This window comes from Filicampus tigris, chromosome 7, assembly GCF_054856515.1.
Source record: "Filicampus tigris isolate MCC_2025a chromosome 7, RoL_Ftig_1.0, whole genome shotgun sequence".
NCBI lineage: Eukaryota > Metazoa > Chordata > Actinopteri > Syngnathiformes > Syngnathidae > Filicampus > Filicampus tigris.
Genome location: NC_141223.1, coordinates 4898793 through 4915518, shown reverse-complemented (window position 1 = coordinate 4915518; position 16726 = coordinate 4898793). Strand labels below are relative to the sequence as shown.

At 39.6% G+C, this 16726-nt stretch overlaps 2 protein-coding genes across 12 annotated transcripts in view; both read right to left on the bottom strand.

Moving 5' to 3' along the window:
- The window catches only part of limk1a (LIM domain kinase 1a), a 42806-nt gene extending 35675 nt beyond the window's left edge, over positions 1 to 7131 (bottom strand). The window contains exons 1-2 of the mRNA XM_086036118.1: positions 6889 to 7131; positions 4467 to 4566 (exon numbers count right to left, since the gene is read on the bottom strand). Of these exons, the coding sequence (XP_085892244.1) occupies positions 4467 to 4566; positions 6889 to 6946 (158 nt within the window). The 5' untranslated portion in view covers positions 6947 to 7131. The remainder of the gene's footprint in view (positions 1 to 4466; positions 4567 to 6888) is intronic.
- Positions 7132 to 8622: 1491 nt separating this feature from the next.
- Positions 8623 to 16726, bottom strand: part of elna (elastin a) — a 74956-nt gene continuing 66852 nt past the window's right edge. For 9 of the 11 annotated variants that reach the window (XM_086035069.1, XM_086035070.1, XM_086035068.1 and 6 more), the window contains 11 exons: positions 15860 to 15886; positions 15388 to 15435; positions 15008 to 15055; positions 14584 to 14664; positions 14408 to 14464; positions 13805 to 13840; positions 13514 to 13582; positions 12159 to 12230; positions 11977 to 12012; positions 11286 to 11369; positions 8623 to 9863 (listed from right to left, as the gene is read on the bottom strand). In XM_086035069.1, coding sequence (XP_085891195.1) covers positions 9814 to 9863; positions 11286 to 11369; positions 11977 to 12012; positions 12159 to 12230; positions 13514 to 13582; positions 13805 to 13840; positions 14408 to 14464; positions 14584 to 14664; positions 15008 to 15055; positions 15388 to 15435; positions 15860 to 15886 — 608 coding nt within the window. In that variant the 3' untranslated portion in view covers positions 8623 to 9813. The remainder of the gene's footprint in view (positions 9864 to 11285; positions 11370 to 11976; positions 12013 to 12158; positions 12231 to 13513; positions 13583 to 13804; positions 13841 to 14407; positions 14465 to 14583; positions 14665 to 15007; positions 15056 to 15387; positions 15436 to 15859; positions 15887 to 16726) is intronic. The other 2 variants (XM_086035072.1, XM_086035079.1) reach the window with 1 other exon arrangement.

The window sequence follows — 16726 nt, the reverse complement described above, 5'->3', positions numbered from 1 at the left end:
TTCATATTGGTCTCATTTTCATTTCATTTTCAGTAGATCCTCCAAGGTCCTTAGAATGGCACAGAAAACCGATTGTGGTACTTGTTTTCTTGTTTTTAGCAAGTTTTTTTTCTGTTTGTCTTACGTTTAAACTTTTGACAGACATGCCGATTTTCAAACATTTCCAAAGTGTCATAACAGGTCTGTGGCATGCTTTCATCAGCCAGTTTTGAGGGGGCGGTCCTGCATCGTACAAATGAACCACAGCTCGCCTCCACTGTGGGGGATCATGCCAAAAGTTTTTGCTCGTGAAAGTCGGCCGAAGTTTGCGGTCAAAATCGCTAATGGACGCTCCGGATTAGAGGCGAAATGGGCAAGACGAGATCGGTCTAACAAAAAAACGAGTTTTTAATTTCTTTTTTTCCCCCCGTGCAAAAATTGTTATACGGCGTACACAATTTGAAAAGATCAAAAAACGTATAAAATACGGGGAAAACGTACAAGTTGGCAGGTATATTTTTACAACAGTAAACCAAGCAAGTTATTTTTGTCAATACATGATCTCCAATTTAAAAATATATATATATATATGGATGTGAATATCATGTTGCAAATGTGAATTGGGATGTGCGGAGGCAAAAGATAGCAAATGGTTGATTAAGAAAGCTGTGGGGAACTCTGGCGTCACTGTGGCAACGCTCACACCAGGCTGCACAAGTGAGCTGACCAGGAAAACCGAAAGTTATGTGCAGACAAACTCCAAAATATACCAATCAATATCATCGCTTTTCGCAGCTGCCAATACGTGTTCGGCGCAAAAAAAAAAAAAAAAAAAAAAAAGCTTAGTGCACAAGCCACTTATCCATCGTCGCATTTCCTTCGCTCAATTTGCGTTCGTGTACTGCAGCTTGCGTTGCCAGGCAGAGTTGCTCTGCAAGCAGAAGCAGCTGAGTCACTGCAGCCTTTTCTCTTCGAGGCGATCCTCACTGTTACCATAGCGACATCATTCGGACATTTTCTGATGTAGTCAGAGTCTCAAAGCAGCACCGGACCTTTTCATGTTGCTTTTATGATCTGAAGACACACATGACATTCTCCCCCCTAACACCCCCCCCCCCCCCGCACACTTGGCCGCCGTGCAGCGAGGAGAAAAGTGCAAAGCGCAAGCGTTTACAGTCCTTTGGGATGACTGTTAAAGTGCCGAGTGTCTAGCTGACTTCGTTTTTCTCGCTGCTGCACTTTAATGCAGCATCACTGCAAATTGGAGCACATGCTCTCAGCAAATGGAAGACGAATAAAGAGCATTTTAGAAACGCCTCTCAGTAGGATGCATTGAAATACTGCACCACAACAAACGTCAAAAGATTTTCAAAAAGATACTGTAAAAATTATCTTTGCAAGGTCGAATTGAACGCGCAAACTAATTGTCGGCCATGTTCGGGGCAAACTTCATGGGAAACATTTAGTCCCCACAAGCAAACGTTCAACAAGATGACACATAAAGATGTCAGAGAAACACCCCAACCTCCATTTTGAAATACCCCCAAATTCTAGTAGTTTGTTTCAATCATTGCTCACTGTTTTTGTGACGTTTGTCGTACACGACTGCATTCGCTTGTCTTCTATGTTCCAAATGGGGAGTGGCAGTGCGCCCTCTGCTGGACAAACTGTACATTGACAACACTGAAAATCATCAGCAACATTCATTGCTGCAGTAGCAATGATGCTAGTGGCAATTTTTAATTGGCTTGGCAACACTGACGTAATCGTACAAAGGCAATGAACCAATGTTCATGATTAATATAGTCCAGATGACCGATCTGTACAACGGATTTCCAAATGAAAATTGATACTTTAAACAGTCCCCAAATAAATAAAATAGAATTCCTTTTTTTCCCCTCATTGAAAGACCAAAACAAAATATACATTTCTGTCACACGTCATCTTTTGAGGCAAATTTGATCACACTAGTAAGACGTTTGGCATTTAAGCTCCTGTCCAGCTGATGTTACAATTCCACTTTCCACGTGGGTTTCACTCCCAAAGCCAAGGCTTCTGTTTCCATGGAAATCCTTGCTTCAGTTAAATAACAGGCCACACTTCAAGAGGACACAGCAAACAAATCCGAAGAAAAATTAAACCTCCGTGGAGGAGTCACCTCGCTACCGACTGAGTCACGTACAGTTGTGATCACAAGTTTGCAGACACTCATCATAGGCAAGAAGGTCAAATTTTATTTTTAAATGCTCTATTTCCAGAGCGCATTGATGACACTGTATAACATGCATCCTCAAGTTATTTTATTTTATCTTATCCGCAAATACAACATATTTACACTGTGGTTCAAATCACATGTTCACGTTTTGTGAGGGCAGCCCTATCGAATGCAACTTCCGAGATCACTTTAGTTACCATGACGATGCGTTTTACTGTACACAGGGCTGAGAAAGTGCCTGCCGAGAAAGAACCTGACATATTTGATTCTAGACTGAAATGTGTTCACAAAAATAAATAAATAAAAAGTTTTAGAGTCACACAAGACAAAGATGGACATTTTTGGTCACATTGACATGGTGGTGGTATTTAAATTTACCCAGTTAACTCATTCACTGCCATTGAGGTATTTATTTGTCTTTTCGCAGTCCAGCCATTCAATCCCAGGAGCTTATTTATATATTTTTTCAAAATTTTTCAAACGTTAGGGTAAAAGAGGGTCTGAAAAAGTCTGGCAGTGAATGAGTTGAATTGGCCGAAAATTATTAACCTACACTTATTAGAATCTACAGGTTGTTTTAGTGTATATATTTCAAAAAATTCCCCCAAAGTTTTTTGTTTTTTTTAACTTTGTATAGTCATTACACCTGGAAAAAACAATAGTCTAATATAATAAATACATCCTTAAAAACCCCAAAGTAATGACATTCTTGCCCATGATTTAGAGCAACTCTATCTTTTACCTCATTAACCCTTTCATGCAAAGTGGTCTCTACAGTGGACAGCTATTTAAAAGTGGCTTTCGCCTACATTAATTAAACTAAAAAATAGATTTATATTTTACATAATAACATGAAATCATAATTAATGCACGAAAGGGATAAAAATATTTTTAAAAATTTAGATTAATCAATATAGGCGAAAGCAACTTTTAAATAGATGTCCACTGTAGTGACCACTATGCATGAAAGGGTTAATTCGTTCCGTTTGTTGTTATTTATAAGAGCAGAGTGGACAGACGCTCATGGCGGATACATGACCCCCGCAAATGATTGTAAAGGAGCTGACAAGACTCGGGGGCTGAATAGGCGACACGAGACGGCTTTAAAGAGACACAAAGCAGTGCGGAAGCGCCATTAATGAGCGTCGGTTGTCAAGGCACACACACGCGCGCGCGCGCACGCACACACGGACACCGGAGAGGCCTACGCGCACGCACAAAAGATTTGCAGCCACGCGTCCCGATATCCTCCTCATGTTACCCATTCAGAGCAGCGCGCCGATGGAACTCACGAGTGGACGCACCGAGTGCTGAGTTTTCCACAAAGCCGGAGTCAATTTGCTGAGCGTCTCAGATGAACTAAAATGTGAAAGGGGAAGGGAAAGTGGTGCCGGAGGTGGATATTGAATCGAAGCAGGCAAAGCAACATAAACTAATGGCACCTTGACTTATAAGAGCCCCATCTTAAGAGTTTTTGAGTTAAAGTTCAAATATTTTTTTTCAAGCGGGCCCACTCGTTGAAACAAGGCATTCTGATAAATATTGCGTTTGTGGAATAAGAGTTAATCTACCCGTTTTGAGACATCTCAGGGGGCGGCCATTTTTTCACTTCTGTTGACTGAAAATGACATTACAATACAAGGGCTCAGGTAACGACCAATCACGGCTCACTTATTTTCTGAAGCTGAGCTATGATTGGTCGTTATCTGAGCCCTGAGCAACTGCGATGTCATCTTCAGTTGACAGAAGTAACAAAATGGCCGCCCCCTGAGATGGCTAAAAACGGGTGGATTAACTCTTTATTCCACAAAAGCAATATTAATCAGAATGCCTTGTTTCAACAAGTGGGCTTGCATAGAACATATTCTTGAAAAAAATATGTTTGGGTTGACTTCGACTTTAAGCAGCAAAATCCACCCGTTTTAAGCCATCTCAGGGGGCGGCCATTTTCTCACTTCTGTCCACTGAAAATGACATCACAGAATCTCGGGCCTCAGATAACGACCAATCACGGCTCACCTGTTTTCTGAAGCTGAGCTATGATCGGTCGATATCTGAGCCCTGAGCATCAGTGATGACATTTTCAGTCGACAGAAGTGACAAAATGGCCGCCCCCTGAGCTAGCGAAAAACAAGTGGATTTTGCTGCTTAACTCATATTCCACAAACACAATATTAATCAAAATGCTGTGTTTCAACTAGTGGGCCTGCATAGAACACATCCTTAAAAAAAATATGTTTGGGTTAACTTCAATACAGCACCCGCACTGTACCTGAAGCAGACAGTGTGCCAGTCAGTGTTGAGAGCCTGAAGGTACTGTTCATCGTAGATCCTTTGTTTGCACGCCGCACACACGGGCAAACGTCCTCCAGCTGCAACGAGATCGACAGTGCAAGGGGGGTAAATACGATGCAGCGCCGTTAAGACTCCACTGCAAACATTGTTCGGATTCATATCTCTCAAATAGTGTCAATCAAAGTGGCGCCTTATCATCCTGTCATTTCAAAAGGAGTTAACTCATTGTTCCAAACAACGCCAGCAGCTGCGTTAGCAACGCTTATTCAGGCTTCCGTGAAAGAAATGCTGATTAAACCGTCAGTGGAAAAGTGGAGGAGGCCGAAGTAGCGGCAACAGACAGCGAGACATTACAGCTCACTTAAAGCACATTTGAAAGTTAATCCATCTAAAAGCGCATCAAACAGCCTTTTACATCTGAGGCCATGAAGGCATAAATGCATTGAGAGGCTGCGTAAGAGACGCTAGTCTCCTGTAACATTATCGGTCAATATGTTGCTTCGCAGCGGATAGCGCGGGCCGTCGCAGTCCTAAGCTTTACACGACGTTGTAACAGACTTTGAATGAATGGAACTGGAGTACTGGGCAATTGTAACGACATAGTAATGACTAAAGAGTGCAAATGTAATAATATAGTAATTATTACGTGCCTAAAAAAAAAAAATGTAGCGTCACTATTTTGAAAAAAAAAAAATAAATAACATAGTAATTAGTGTAACAAAAGGTTTATCGCAATGAGTACTCTTGTAAAAGCAAAGAATTACTGATAAATAAAGGTGTAATAACGGGTTTATTACCAGCAAGTGCTTATGTAACAACACAGTCAAGAATATTTAACACCCTAAAGTGAGTAGTGAGAGTGGTTGCAATAACATAGTAATTACTAGTGAATGCTTAGGAAACAACAAAGTACATGTAATGGCAGGACAATCAATTACTGACACTCACAACATAAGCAATGACGTAAGTGTAACATTATGTTATTATTCTATAATAGGATGTCAAAGTAAATTGCTAATTGCAGTGGAGCAAAATAAGTAATTAACTGTAATTACTGTTAAGCAAACAGGTAATGACTACTGACACTCACGTAACAACACAGCAATGGCTAGAGAAGTGCAAATTTAATAACAGTCATGACCACTTAGGAATTGTTAATCGCGGAATTTCATTTTCCATTTCATGTGCTAAGCTCATCACAGCTGCCTATTGGCATAAAAAATAAAAAATAAATCCATGACTGCGCCTAAATCCTTTTATCTTTGAGTCCCCACCTCGTAAAACTACCTGTATGCACAGATGATATAATGGCTTGCTGTAATATAATTTTATTGATCTCTTTGACAAGGAGGGCAATGCCGGTGATGGCCACTAATGTCTCTCCACTCTCCTTCCACCCCATCTCTTCATTAATTCATATTTATCACCTTGTCTCTTTATTATGGAGCACTTCACTTGCTCATTATTGCAGACTCCGGCGTATGCAACGGCCACTAAAAGACTCTAATAGCTCAGATAAAAGGCAAACAAACACACCAAAAAAGGGCAAACACTTTTTTTTTTTGGTCTGACTATCTCTAATATATATATATATATATATATATATATATATATATATATATATATATATATATATATATATATTTTTATTTTTTTTTTTTTTTATTTTTTTTGTGTACGTACGTTGCTACTGTAGATGGCTAGAGTTACGATATATTGGTACCTCCTTGCAAAATTGCTAGAAAGGTATGTTGGGGTGTGTTGGTCTCGGGGTCGCTTTGTCACATCAGAACCTGGACGACCTGCTGCGAATTTTGGGAACAATACATTTTGCTGTCTCTCAGAAAATCCTGCATGTGACCGACCAACAAATTCGCCCCCCTAGTCTGAAGTTCTCGTGAGTTATGCAGCAGGACAACCAGAGAGCCAGATAAATTTGTATTTATTATTAAACATTGTGTTGTGATATGAAACATTCAAGTGTGACAAATATGTAAAAAAATAAAAAATAAAAAAACAGCACTTTAGGTAGCAAGATAGGATGGATGGATGTGAGCTAGTTAGTTCCATTGATTCAGCTCAGGGACATGAAGAAAACGCTTGACAAATAAATATAGACTAGAATGAAGAGTGTGTGTGTTATGTGCATGACCTGAAGGTGAACACTTGCACGCAAGCATGACGAAGAAGGCAACGTGTCCTCATTTAGTTAACCATCTGGACGTGCAGCCTGACACTCTTTTGTAAATACAACACATATGGGAGGAAACGCAAACTACGGAGTAAAAAAACCGCTCGACTTGTTTTGCCCAGCAGCATCTCAACGTGAGAGCAAGTCCCGCCCGGCCGGTGTACTCGGGTGATCATTCTAAACACCCCTTTAATTGTATTTCTTTTACCTTCCTCCTCTCCCATGCGCTCGTCCTTCCAGGTGCAGCAGAACAGCATCAACCGCATTCACTCTCCGATAGAGAGCCGGAAGACTCTGGGAGACGGATAACCGGTGCCCAACCACCTCGGGCCGGTGGTATGTTGGCAGCGGTGGGCTCGGGTTTTGCCGCTTGCTGCCCGCGTCGGGTCTGCGCCTCTGCGGGGCTTCATTCAAGAGGGCAGCAGAACCAATGAAAGCTGCTCGGCCGGCCACAGGACGACGCTGATTGGTCGAGCATGGTTGGGCCCGCCCTTCCTTGTCACGGGGGCGGACACTGGTGGGCGGGAAGTAGGGAAACGACTGCTGGGAACATACTGTGGGTTTAATATTTAAACTTCCTATTGATGAACTGATCGATAGACACATTGGTACCGTAAAACAAATGCGTTCCTGTTGTTCCCAATGTTAGAATACGATATGTTAACCTCTTATCAGGAGTACACACGTGAAACCCAAAAGCGGAAGGAAAATGGATGAGAAACTGAAAGGCTCTCACATGCAATTCAAATTCTCATATACGTCATACTGAAATGCTCTCACTCCATACTGAAATGCTCCCGCATAACATATAAAATTGCTCTCATTTAATATATATGAAAGGTTCTCACACATCATATTGTGCTAACATACTGTACTGCGCTCATATGATATACTGAAATGCTCGCCATTAGACTGAAATGGTCTTATTGAAAGTAGTCTTGCAGAAGGTTTTGTTTATGTTAAGGTTCATGGTGATCTTTATAACAGGATTAATTATTAATCTATATGCCTATACATCTATATTATTTTGCTAAGTTTGTATAATAGAGTATTGTGTATGACATGTGTATGACCATTCTCCGCCATTTTCAAGCCACGGCCAGACCAAAATACACGTATCATGCCAAAGCCTCGAGGTAAGTCGAGCTGCATTGAGTTTTGCTGGAGGCACAGATTAGCCATAACGGTGTGAGCTTCTGATGACAGCACATGCTTGACTTTGAAGTTGTTAACGCGTTGGGATGACGAGATATTATACATCTACTTACTAAATGCCTCGGGGGGTTTAGTGCAGTGTATGAAGCGCTGCCTCCGTGACTGAAAATGCTTTCATTGTATTCCCTTGCACTTGCTTTTCCTTCTCCCCACTCCGGGTTGTGCTTCAGCAGCTTGCTCTCTGCGTTTGGTTTCACGTGAAAAGACCGCCCCCTCAAAATCAGCTCACTTTCAGGAGGCTTAAACAACAGGGTGTAAAGTCTGTCGTAATTCTTTATCCTTTGGGTGTTTCGATGAAAATATGTCACGTTATTAACGCCCGGGAACTGTTTGAAATTGTGAACAAAATTCATCATACGTCTCAGTTAATGTTTCCGAGGTGAAAAGAAGACAGTATTTGGCCTGCCGGGTGGTTTGGAACGCCCGCCTGCGACCAACCTCAGTTTTGATTCCCGCAGCGAGCAGTCCTCCAGACTTATGTAACGTCTGCATCATGGCTCAGTCCTTTATTATTTCCAGATGGCCCAAAAAGTAGTAGTTACCCAGCTGAGGCGAAGGAACATCTTAACTTGTTTCACTATTAAAGAACTCGCCAATTAATTGAAAGAGGACGACATCTTTTTTTTTTCTTTTTTTTTTTTTAAAACACATTTCATTTAATTATTTGATGATGCTAATACAATGGCAGGATATATTAAGTCATGTGAAAGTGTGCATGTGTGTGTGGAAACCTTTTTTTTTTTTTTTTTTAAAGTGCAAAACCACAATGTTCCTCCTAATAGAAATAGTTTTAAATAAAGATGAAGTGTATCCCACGGCACGTCTGAGCCAGCGAGGCTCAAAGTGCTCAGAGTGGACGAACCAATGCCACCAACCTTCATATTAGTACAAAATACAGTACACAATTAGAGAGAAAACAAAAGGGGCCACTTGGCAACAGCACCCATGAAACCTTGGTCGGTTAAGCTTTTTCCTTTTTTTTTTTTTTTTTCCACCCCTCTAAAGCAGCTCAAGTAAATGAACAATGGTGCTTTGACGCAACCCATTAAACAAAAGTGTTATTCTGTACTACAATTCATGAATAAATGCAAAGGCTAGGTCTTACTGCATGTCCACACAATTATAATAATAAGATATGAGTTAGAAGCTTGAATGAAACTTATCACATACATGGAAATAACTCCTGAAATGACAATTGAGGAAAAACCATCACAAAGCAAATTTTCCAGAAACAATAAAAGTATACAAGGCAAACACCGTTTTAGAGACTGATATCAATAAAGCATTTGTCAAAATTAGAGCATTTTTTCAAACGCTTGGGCAAATAGAATATAGAATCAGCAAAAAAAAAAAAAAAAAAAGGGGGGGGGTGAGAACAGATGGGCTGGCTGGAGTCCCATTTGCCACTACTTTATACCCAATGGGGCTAAAAATAGCAGCGAGGAAGGAGGGCCCGAGACGGTGTTGCGATTTGGCCGCAAAAAAAAAACTGCCTTCTCACGGGTTGGAGAGCTGAGGTGCAGCGCCGCAACATTTCAGCTTGCCTTGTTTCAAGATTGAAAATGGCGCCCCAGCCTCCTGCGCAGGTCGCATTGGCAGACAAGCAGTCTTTCGCTGCGTCACCATATGTCCAAGCCACATGAAGAACACAAAGTTGGACAAGTAATCATAGGAAGGAGCTTGAAGTACACCGGGACTTTAGAGCAAATTGACGTTCACGCATTTACGATTAAAGGCACCGTCAGCAATATTTGTCACATGAGAAAAAAAAAAAAAAAAAAAAAGTACAAAACTCTCGGTCGGTGGGTTTGCATAAGAGCATACGTTGAAGTCAAGTAAGTAAAAACAATTTGTGTTTTGAAATGTACATTCTAGTTCATGCAGTAGCACCATGGTTTTTCTTCAGGCCACATCGCATCTACTTCCTCCTGCCGCAGAATTTGCCCTGGCATGCTGCTGCTCCTCCGCCTGTAGAAAACAATTAGCATGCACGGACGGCATGTTAGCATTTGAAAAGCCTTTGGAACAGAACGGCATTCTTGCTGCAGCTCAGCAAAAGTGCGGCCGCGCGACAGTGGCCACGTTCCAAAAAACATCACAATTATCGGGGACGAATATGCCTTACTGCTGTGTTTTCCTATTTCTGTGGCTTTTTTTTTTTTTTTTGTGTGTGTGTCAAGTATAATTGGGTGGTTCGGTTCCATGAGAAGGGACTACAATTATCCAGCAAGTTCAATGACTTCAACAGACTTGCCTTCAAAAAGCAGTGAGACTCCATACATGTGGTCACCTAATGTTTTACGACAGTTTTTACAGTGGTTGTCCTCTTTTTTTTTACATTTGCGCAACAGTCAAGCGCTTGAAAATGCCTGTACAGCTAATAATTGTATCTCCAAAAATAGTTCATTGTGGAAGTGATCGTTTTTTTTCATTTCCACGATTTCCCTTCCTTTTGGGGAAAGCTAGACCCGATGTTGGTAATGTCGCAGATGAGCGCAGGCCAACGTTAATGCGAGAGGGAGAGCTGCGCCACTGTGGGAGTGGTCGCAGCCATTCTTCAATCATGGCCAATCACAGCAGCTCTTTTCATTCTCTTTAAATGCAATGTGCTGGTGGGAGTGAAACACATCCGGGCTGTGAAGTGGGCACTTGAAGACTGCCCTACACCCCTGATCGTTCATCTCACCCCTAGCTGTGCCGCCCAGTGGGATGAAAAAAAAAAATAAGACAATGATTTATAGGGATGTCACGATATCCAAATGTCACGCTACGATAATATCGCGGTATGAACCTCACGATACGATACTTATCACAACATGGAAAACAACTTGGGCTTTTAAACAGATTTGCTGCTATTAATATCGTGATATGATGATGACGATGTAGAGTATCGTGGCAATTTAAATATTGCGATATCACGATATTGCGACATCCCTGCTTTTTACGAATATCGCCAACCTCCCCACAATATCGTGCTAAGTGTCGTACCGCGAGGTTCGTACCGCGATATTATCGGGTATATTGTGGCAATTTTAATATCGCGATATCATGATATTGCAAATACTGTGACATGACGAGGGATTTAGACTGTTTGACGCCCACCGTTCGCATGCTCTATCCATGCTCATATTTGTGTAAAAATTGATTAAGTTAAAAAAAAATAAAATAAATATCTGTATAAAATATGTTAGAATATGTTATTTTGAAAAATAAATTAATCCGATTAATTGACCACGCAGGCACGGGGAGAACACGTAAACTCCACACAGGTAGACCCGAGCCACTTTGATGCTACGATCTCAAAACTGTGAGGCAAATGCGCTAACCAGTCGGCTACCGTACACGCACATTAAGAATTCCAGACGTTTTTGTGGAACGCAAGTCTGTTACCTCTATAGGCTCCGCCTCCTCCTCCTCCTCCTGCGCCGCCCAGAAAGCCTTGCAATGGATTCCCAATGTACTTGGCTGCTTTAGCTGCAAAAAGAAACACACAGGAGTGGGAGCAATAAACCATGATCGCATGATTGATTTGACAGCCTAACTAAGTCGTGAGCAATTTGGATCTTGAGATTTTGTGAAAAAAAAAAAAAAAAAAAAAAGTCGATGATGGCAAGACTGACTGAAATATCACCATGGTAATGACTGGCTAAAAAGACAACAAGACAAGACACACAGTTGGCAGTTGGCTCGCTGGTATATTATTATTAGAGCAATCAAAATACCAAATGATATTATTGGAATTGGAGCCATGAACTGTGCAGTTAAGGACAATATGATTGGTTGCGGATGTCCTCAACGCTGCGAAACGTCAATCAGGCAAACTAAGAAAGCAGACGTGCTCTCCTTGGAATAATCCCGCCAGCGATAATCTCCAATGTTCAGGAAAATGCAGATTATCGTACATTCGCACACTGGGTGTGTCAAACCATCTGCGCAGTTGAACACGCGCACACACTGCATTGACTTCCTATTTCATCCAGATAATCTGCCATTTATCACAGAGGGAAAATTGGGAAAAAAAATCCAAGGTGCCGAGTATATCGTCATCATATAGTTATCATCATAAATGGTTGTCACGTACCTTGTTGAGGAGTCAGTGGCGCTGGGACGTAAACACCTGTGCGCAGGCAGGGAGGGGGGAAAAAAAAATGGATGCTAAATTAGCCTCATGCTAAAGCAGGTTAGGATTTCATTCCTGCGTGTTAGGTAGAGAGCATATAATTCATATACTTTCACATTTTGACAATCTGAGGCGATCCTCACCTGGCTGGGGCTGATATGCTCCACCACCAGCAGCAGCAGCAGCACCACCACCAGCACCGAGATTTCCATAGCCTGTTCAATATTATGAAAGAGTTCAAGTGAATAATCCATTGCGGAGAGAGCAGTGTTGTACATAAATAACATTTTGTCATTCGTTTATGGTCTCGCTATCTCAACGGAACGCACACAATAGCCAGAGTCAAGTTTGCTCCGGTCCGCTTTGGCGAAATTACGTCAGGAGTCTCCTGGGCTTGGTGTTATCTTCAAAGAGTCACACTTTGATGCGGTGCGGCGAGCGCAGCGCAACAATAATCACAGGGCAACGGGGAATGATGCCATGCTTTGTCAAAACTGTAAATCACCGCAATGTGAGCTCATTTCAGTGAGAATCAAAGGGCCTTTTCTCAGATTTGTCCATGTTATGTTTCTCTATTTTTCCAAAAGAAGGAAGCCCAGCACTGGGGTGATGAGAAAGGAATAATACTCATAACACCAGAAATGACATCAACATAAGTAATTCAAAGATGCCAACCAGGTGTGTTTTTAACTTCTTTTTACACTTGTGTGACAATTGGGAGTATTTTAAAAATGAAATGCATGTGGCTCATCTGTGAAGCAAATCACCTTTGCGATATGGTTTCCTCATTTGTCACTAAATTTACACTAAATATGTTATTTATATATTCAATAAATATTATATATTCAAAAAAAGGCATTCGGATTAATTTTCGTATTTGTGGAATGAGTTAAGCAGCAAAATCCACCCCTTTTTAACCATCGCCGGGGGCGGCCATTTTGTCACTTCTGTCGACTGAAAATGACATCACAGGTAACGACCAATCACGGCTCACCTGTTTTCTGAAGATGAGTCATGATTGGGCGTTATCTGAGCCCCGATTATTTGTGATGTCATTTTCAGTCGACAGAAGTGACAAAATGGCCGTCCCCAAAGATGGTTAAAAACAGGTGGATTTTTCATCTTAACTCAACGATTTTAATCAGAATGCCTTATTTTCAACAAGTTGGCCTGCCTTTTTACTCTTGTAAAAAAATTTTTTTAAAAATGCTCATAAAAATATTATGATTGTGCCGGGTTTGACCTTGGAAGGTCAACGCAGTAAACGCCTTGTGGCTGTATTTACCATCACGAGGACATTTTATACCATCATAGCCGTCATGGCCTGATTAACAACATGGTGGACATTTAAATTTTGATTCAGTCATCGATTAAGTATCATACTTTATTTTGGGAGAAAGTAAATGTATATTATATTTGAAGTAAAAATGTTCATTCATCTGTTTTGCTTCCTCATCAGGGTGCCGAGTGAGCTTTAAGGTGCTAGTATAAAAGCTACCTGGTTTGGGGGCTTTAGCTCCTCCTCCGGCACCACCCAGTCCGAGTCCAGAGGGATACGGCAAACCGCCTGTGGAAAAGGAGACTTTCTTCACATATGAAAGTGTGCCAAACGTCTGCAACGCCGGTTACTCTCTTCATCTTATTTTCTTTAAATCCGTTCAAAAGACTTATCAGTTCCCTTTGCAGGAAATGCCAAAGTGATGGCTTTTTCCTGACCAACTGTCACTTTAGTCACTGGGCAGAACGTTGTTTGGTTTTTGTTTATTTGTACATGTTTAATTATACATACCCTGTCCATACCCACGTTGATATGGACTGTATCCCACTGAATCGTGATGACACAAAAAGAGGGGCATTATTATTGTCCGGCACGTTTAACCAAACCTCTCGCAGTCTGTACTTAATGTGTTTGTGACTCCCTTTCATATACACAGCGAAGGCAGTTTTTCCTGTTTCAGATTTTCATATCAGCGAAGTTGAATTGAGATTGTGTTTCTTGCGTACAGATATATATATAAAAAAAAAAAAATCCATATTTGATGTTGGACTAAATACACTGTAAAAAAAAAAACTGTAAAAAAAAAAAGGGGGAACTCAAAATTTCAAGGCAACAAACTTGTAGAAAATTAACTTTCCCGCATTACACAACAAAAAATTTAAAGTTTACAGAACTAGATGTCCCTTGTATTGGCCCCCGACTTAAAGATATTAAAAAAAAAACAAAAAAAAACCTCAGCAAATTGTTCTGGCACAAACAACTTGCTTGCTTTGTTGTGTTAACTAATATGGCTGCCATAAATGTCAATAGTTTAAGTTTTACAACTTAAATGACTGTTTTAGCCCAAAAAAAAAAATACAAGTTGTGGTTTTGACAGTATATGTGATGTCTAACCTTGATAGCCTCCTGCTGCCAGGGGGATTCCTGCTCCACCTCCTGCTCCCCCCACGTCTATGAGAGGGAAAGGGAAACAAATAGAGATAAGGAATTCGACAATGTTGTTGAAATGCTAAATAAGGAATGGATTTCCAGATTTTTTTTTTTTTTAATTGTATTTATTTTATACGCACCGGGAGCTTTCAAGGGCTTTGCACCAGGTAGCACTGCAGCTCCTGTTCCAGTTCCAATACCAGTGCCAGCCCCGTAAGGAACTATAGAATAGAAAAGAAAATGTCATACATTGTTAAAAATAGTTTAAGTCACACCAAACGGTATACTGTACATTAGAACTACTGCAACAAAACAATATAGACAGATGAGAAGTGTCAATTATAATGACAGAGAATATAATATAACATAGTATAATATAATATAATATAATATAATATAATATAATATAATATAATATAATATAATATAATGTAATAAGGATAAGTATCTTAACCAAATTACTGCACATAGATTGACCCACACAAGAATAGAGAAAAGTTGCTCACTGTATCTTATAACATTAATAGTATACATTTTAAGTAAAATACAAAATGGACAACTTGCCTCCATAAGGGTAACCTACTCCGTCTGGACCAACACCTGTTCCAGTGCCTGTGGAGCAGAAGACCAGTAAAAAATGTACCAAGTCTATTTAATTTGAAGATGTTTTTTTAATTAGAATTTTGTACATATGATGTATTATTACATTCAATGCTGTTGTAAATGAAATGTAGGGATGAAGAATTACATATTACTGATTTTGTTACAGTGCTGGAAATTTCGAAGTATAGATATCTGTTTGTAGACCAAACAAATTTGGTTTAATATTTTTTACATCCTTGCACGCTTGCCTCATGTCAAACAGTTATGAATGATAGTCGTAGAAGAATACAATTATGTGTATTGTATTTGTAGACATTATGTAAAAAATGAATCTTTTGTACCTTGTGGAATTGGTTTTGGTGCCTTGCTCCCTGTGCCAACACCAACACCTGCAAAATGTAAGATCAGATCAACTAAGCCACGTACAGAAGACAGTTGTTTTCATTGTCTATGTCTCCACCATGTGGACAAAAGCATGTATTGCAGCTCCTGAAATAAGTGAAGCTCCTGAAATTTATGACGTTATCTTCATTGCAATGACTGATGAGGGGCTCCTTTACATGCTTTCTAATGATAACTATAACGCGCTATGATGTACTACTCAAAATAATTTCCTTTGTTTGACTTTTTTTTTTTCCATAAAGGCGACAGCGTGAACTGTATTAATTAACATTCAGGAAATTGCGATTTCAAATTTTCATGACTGGATCAAATATGAGATGTTCGGCATGTGTGATGGCAAGGCCATGTTCTGAGGTGTAATGAATAAAAGGATAATATAAGAAAAATGAGAGACGGTTCATTCACACTTACCCGCTGGACTTTCACCTTTTGTACCAGCTAAAACATAGACAGACATCAACAAGCCGGTAGTTAAACTCAAGCATTTAATGTGACCACAATTGAGGTGAAAGAAAAAAAAACATAGTCTGTGTATACACAGGCACACACATATCTATCTATCTATCTATGTGTATATTGTGTATATATATATATATATATATATATATATATATATATATATATATGTATATATATATATACGTATATATATATATATATATATATATATATATATATATATATATATATATATATACATATATATATATATATATATATATATATATATATATATACATATACATATATATATATATACATTATATATATATATATATATATATATATATATATATATAGATATATATATATATATATACACAAAATCATGAAAAACTCCTGCTGTAGAATTTTAAAGGTAGCACAGCCTGCATCAGGAAAACGTTTTCAGTGCAATTGCAAGCGTCCTCATCATTAAACCGAATCTCAAAAAAAGCAAATAAGGAACAAAAAAAACAAATGACAGTAAGGTTAAGTCTAGTCTGTGAATTATATTTACACTAGTGGCCAATTTGTATTGGGAGGGAAAGGGCAGTTTCCTACCAAACAGGCCTTAGATATAATGTCTCATAATCAGCTGTCTAAAATGGACCAAAACGAAAACAAACTCATTCATTTGTTCTGTTACGTAGTTAATTTTCTCTACAGGAAATAATGTAAAAGCTGTCGAAATATGAACTGCAAATGCCGTAAATGTAATGTTTTAGGCCATATTTTAGCATAGTTAGCAGCTTTTTCAACATTATTGTTTATATTATATAAAATCATGGTCCTTTC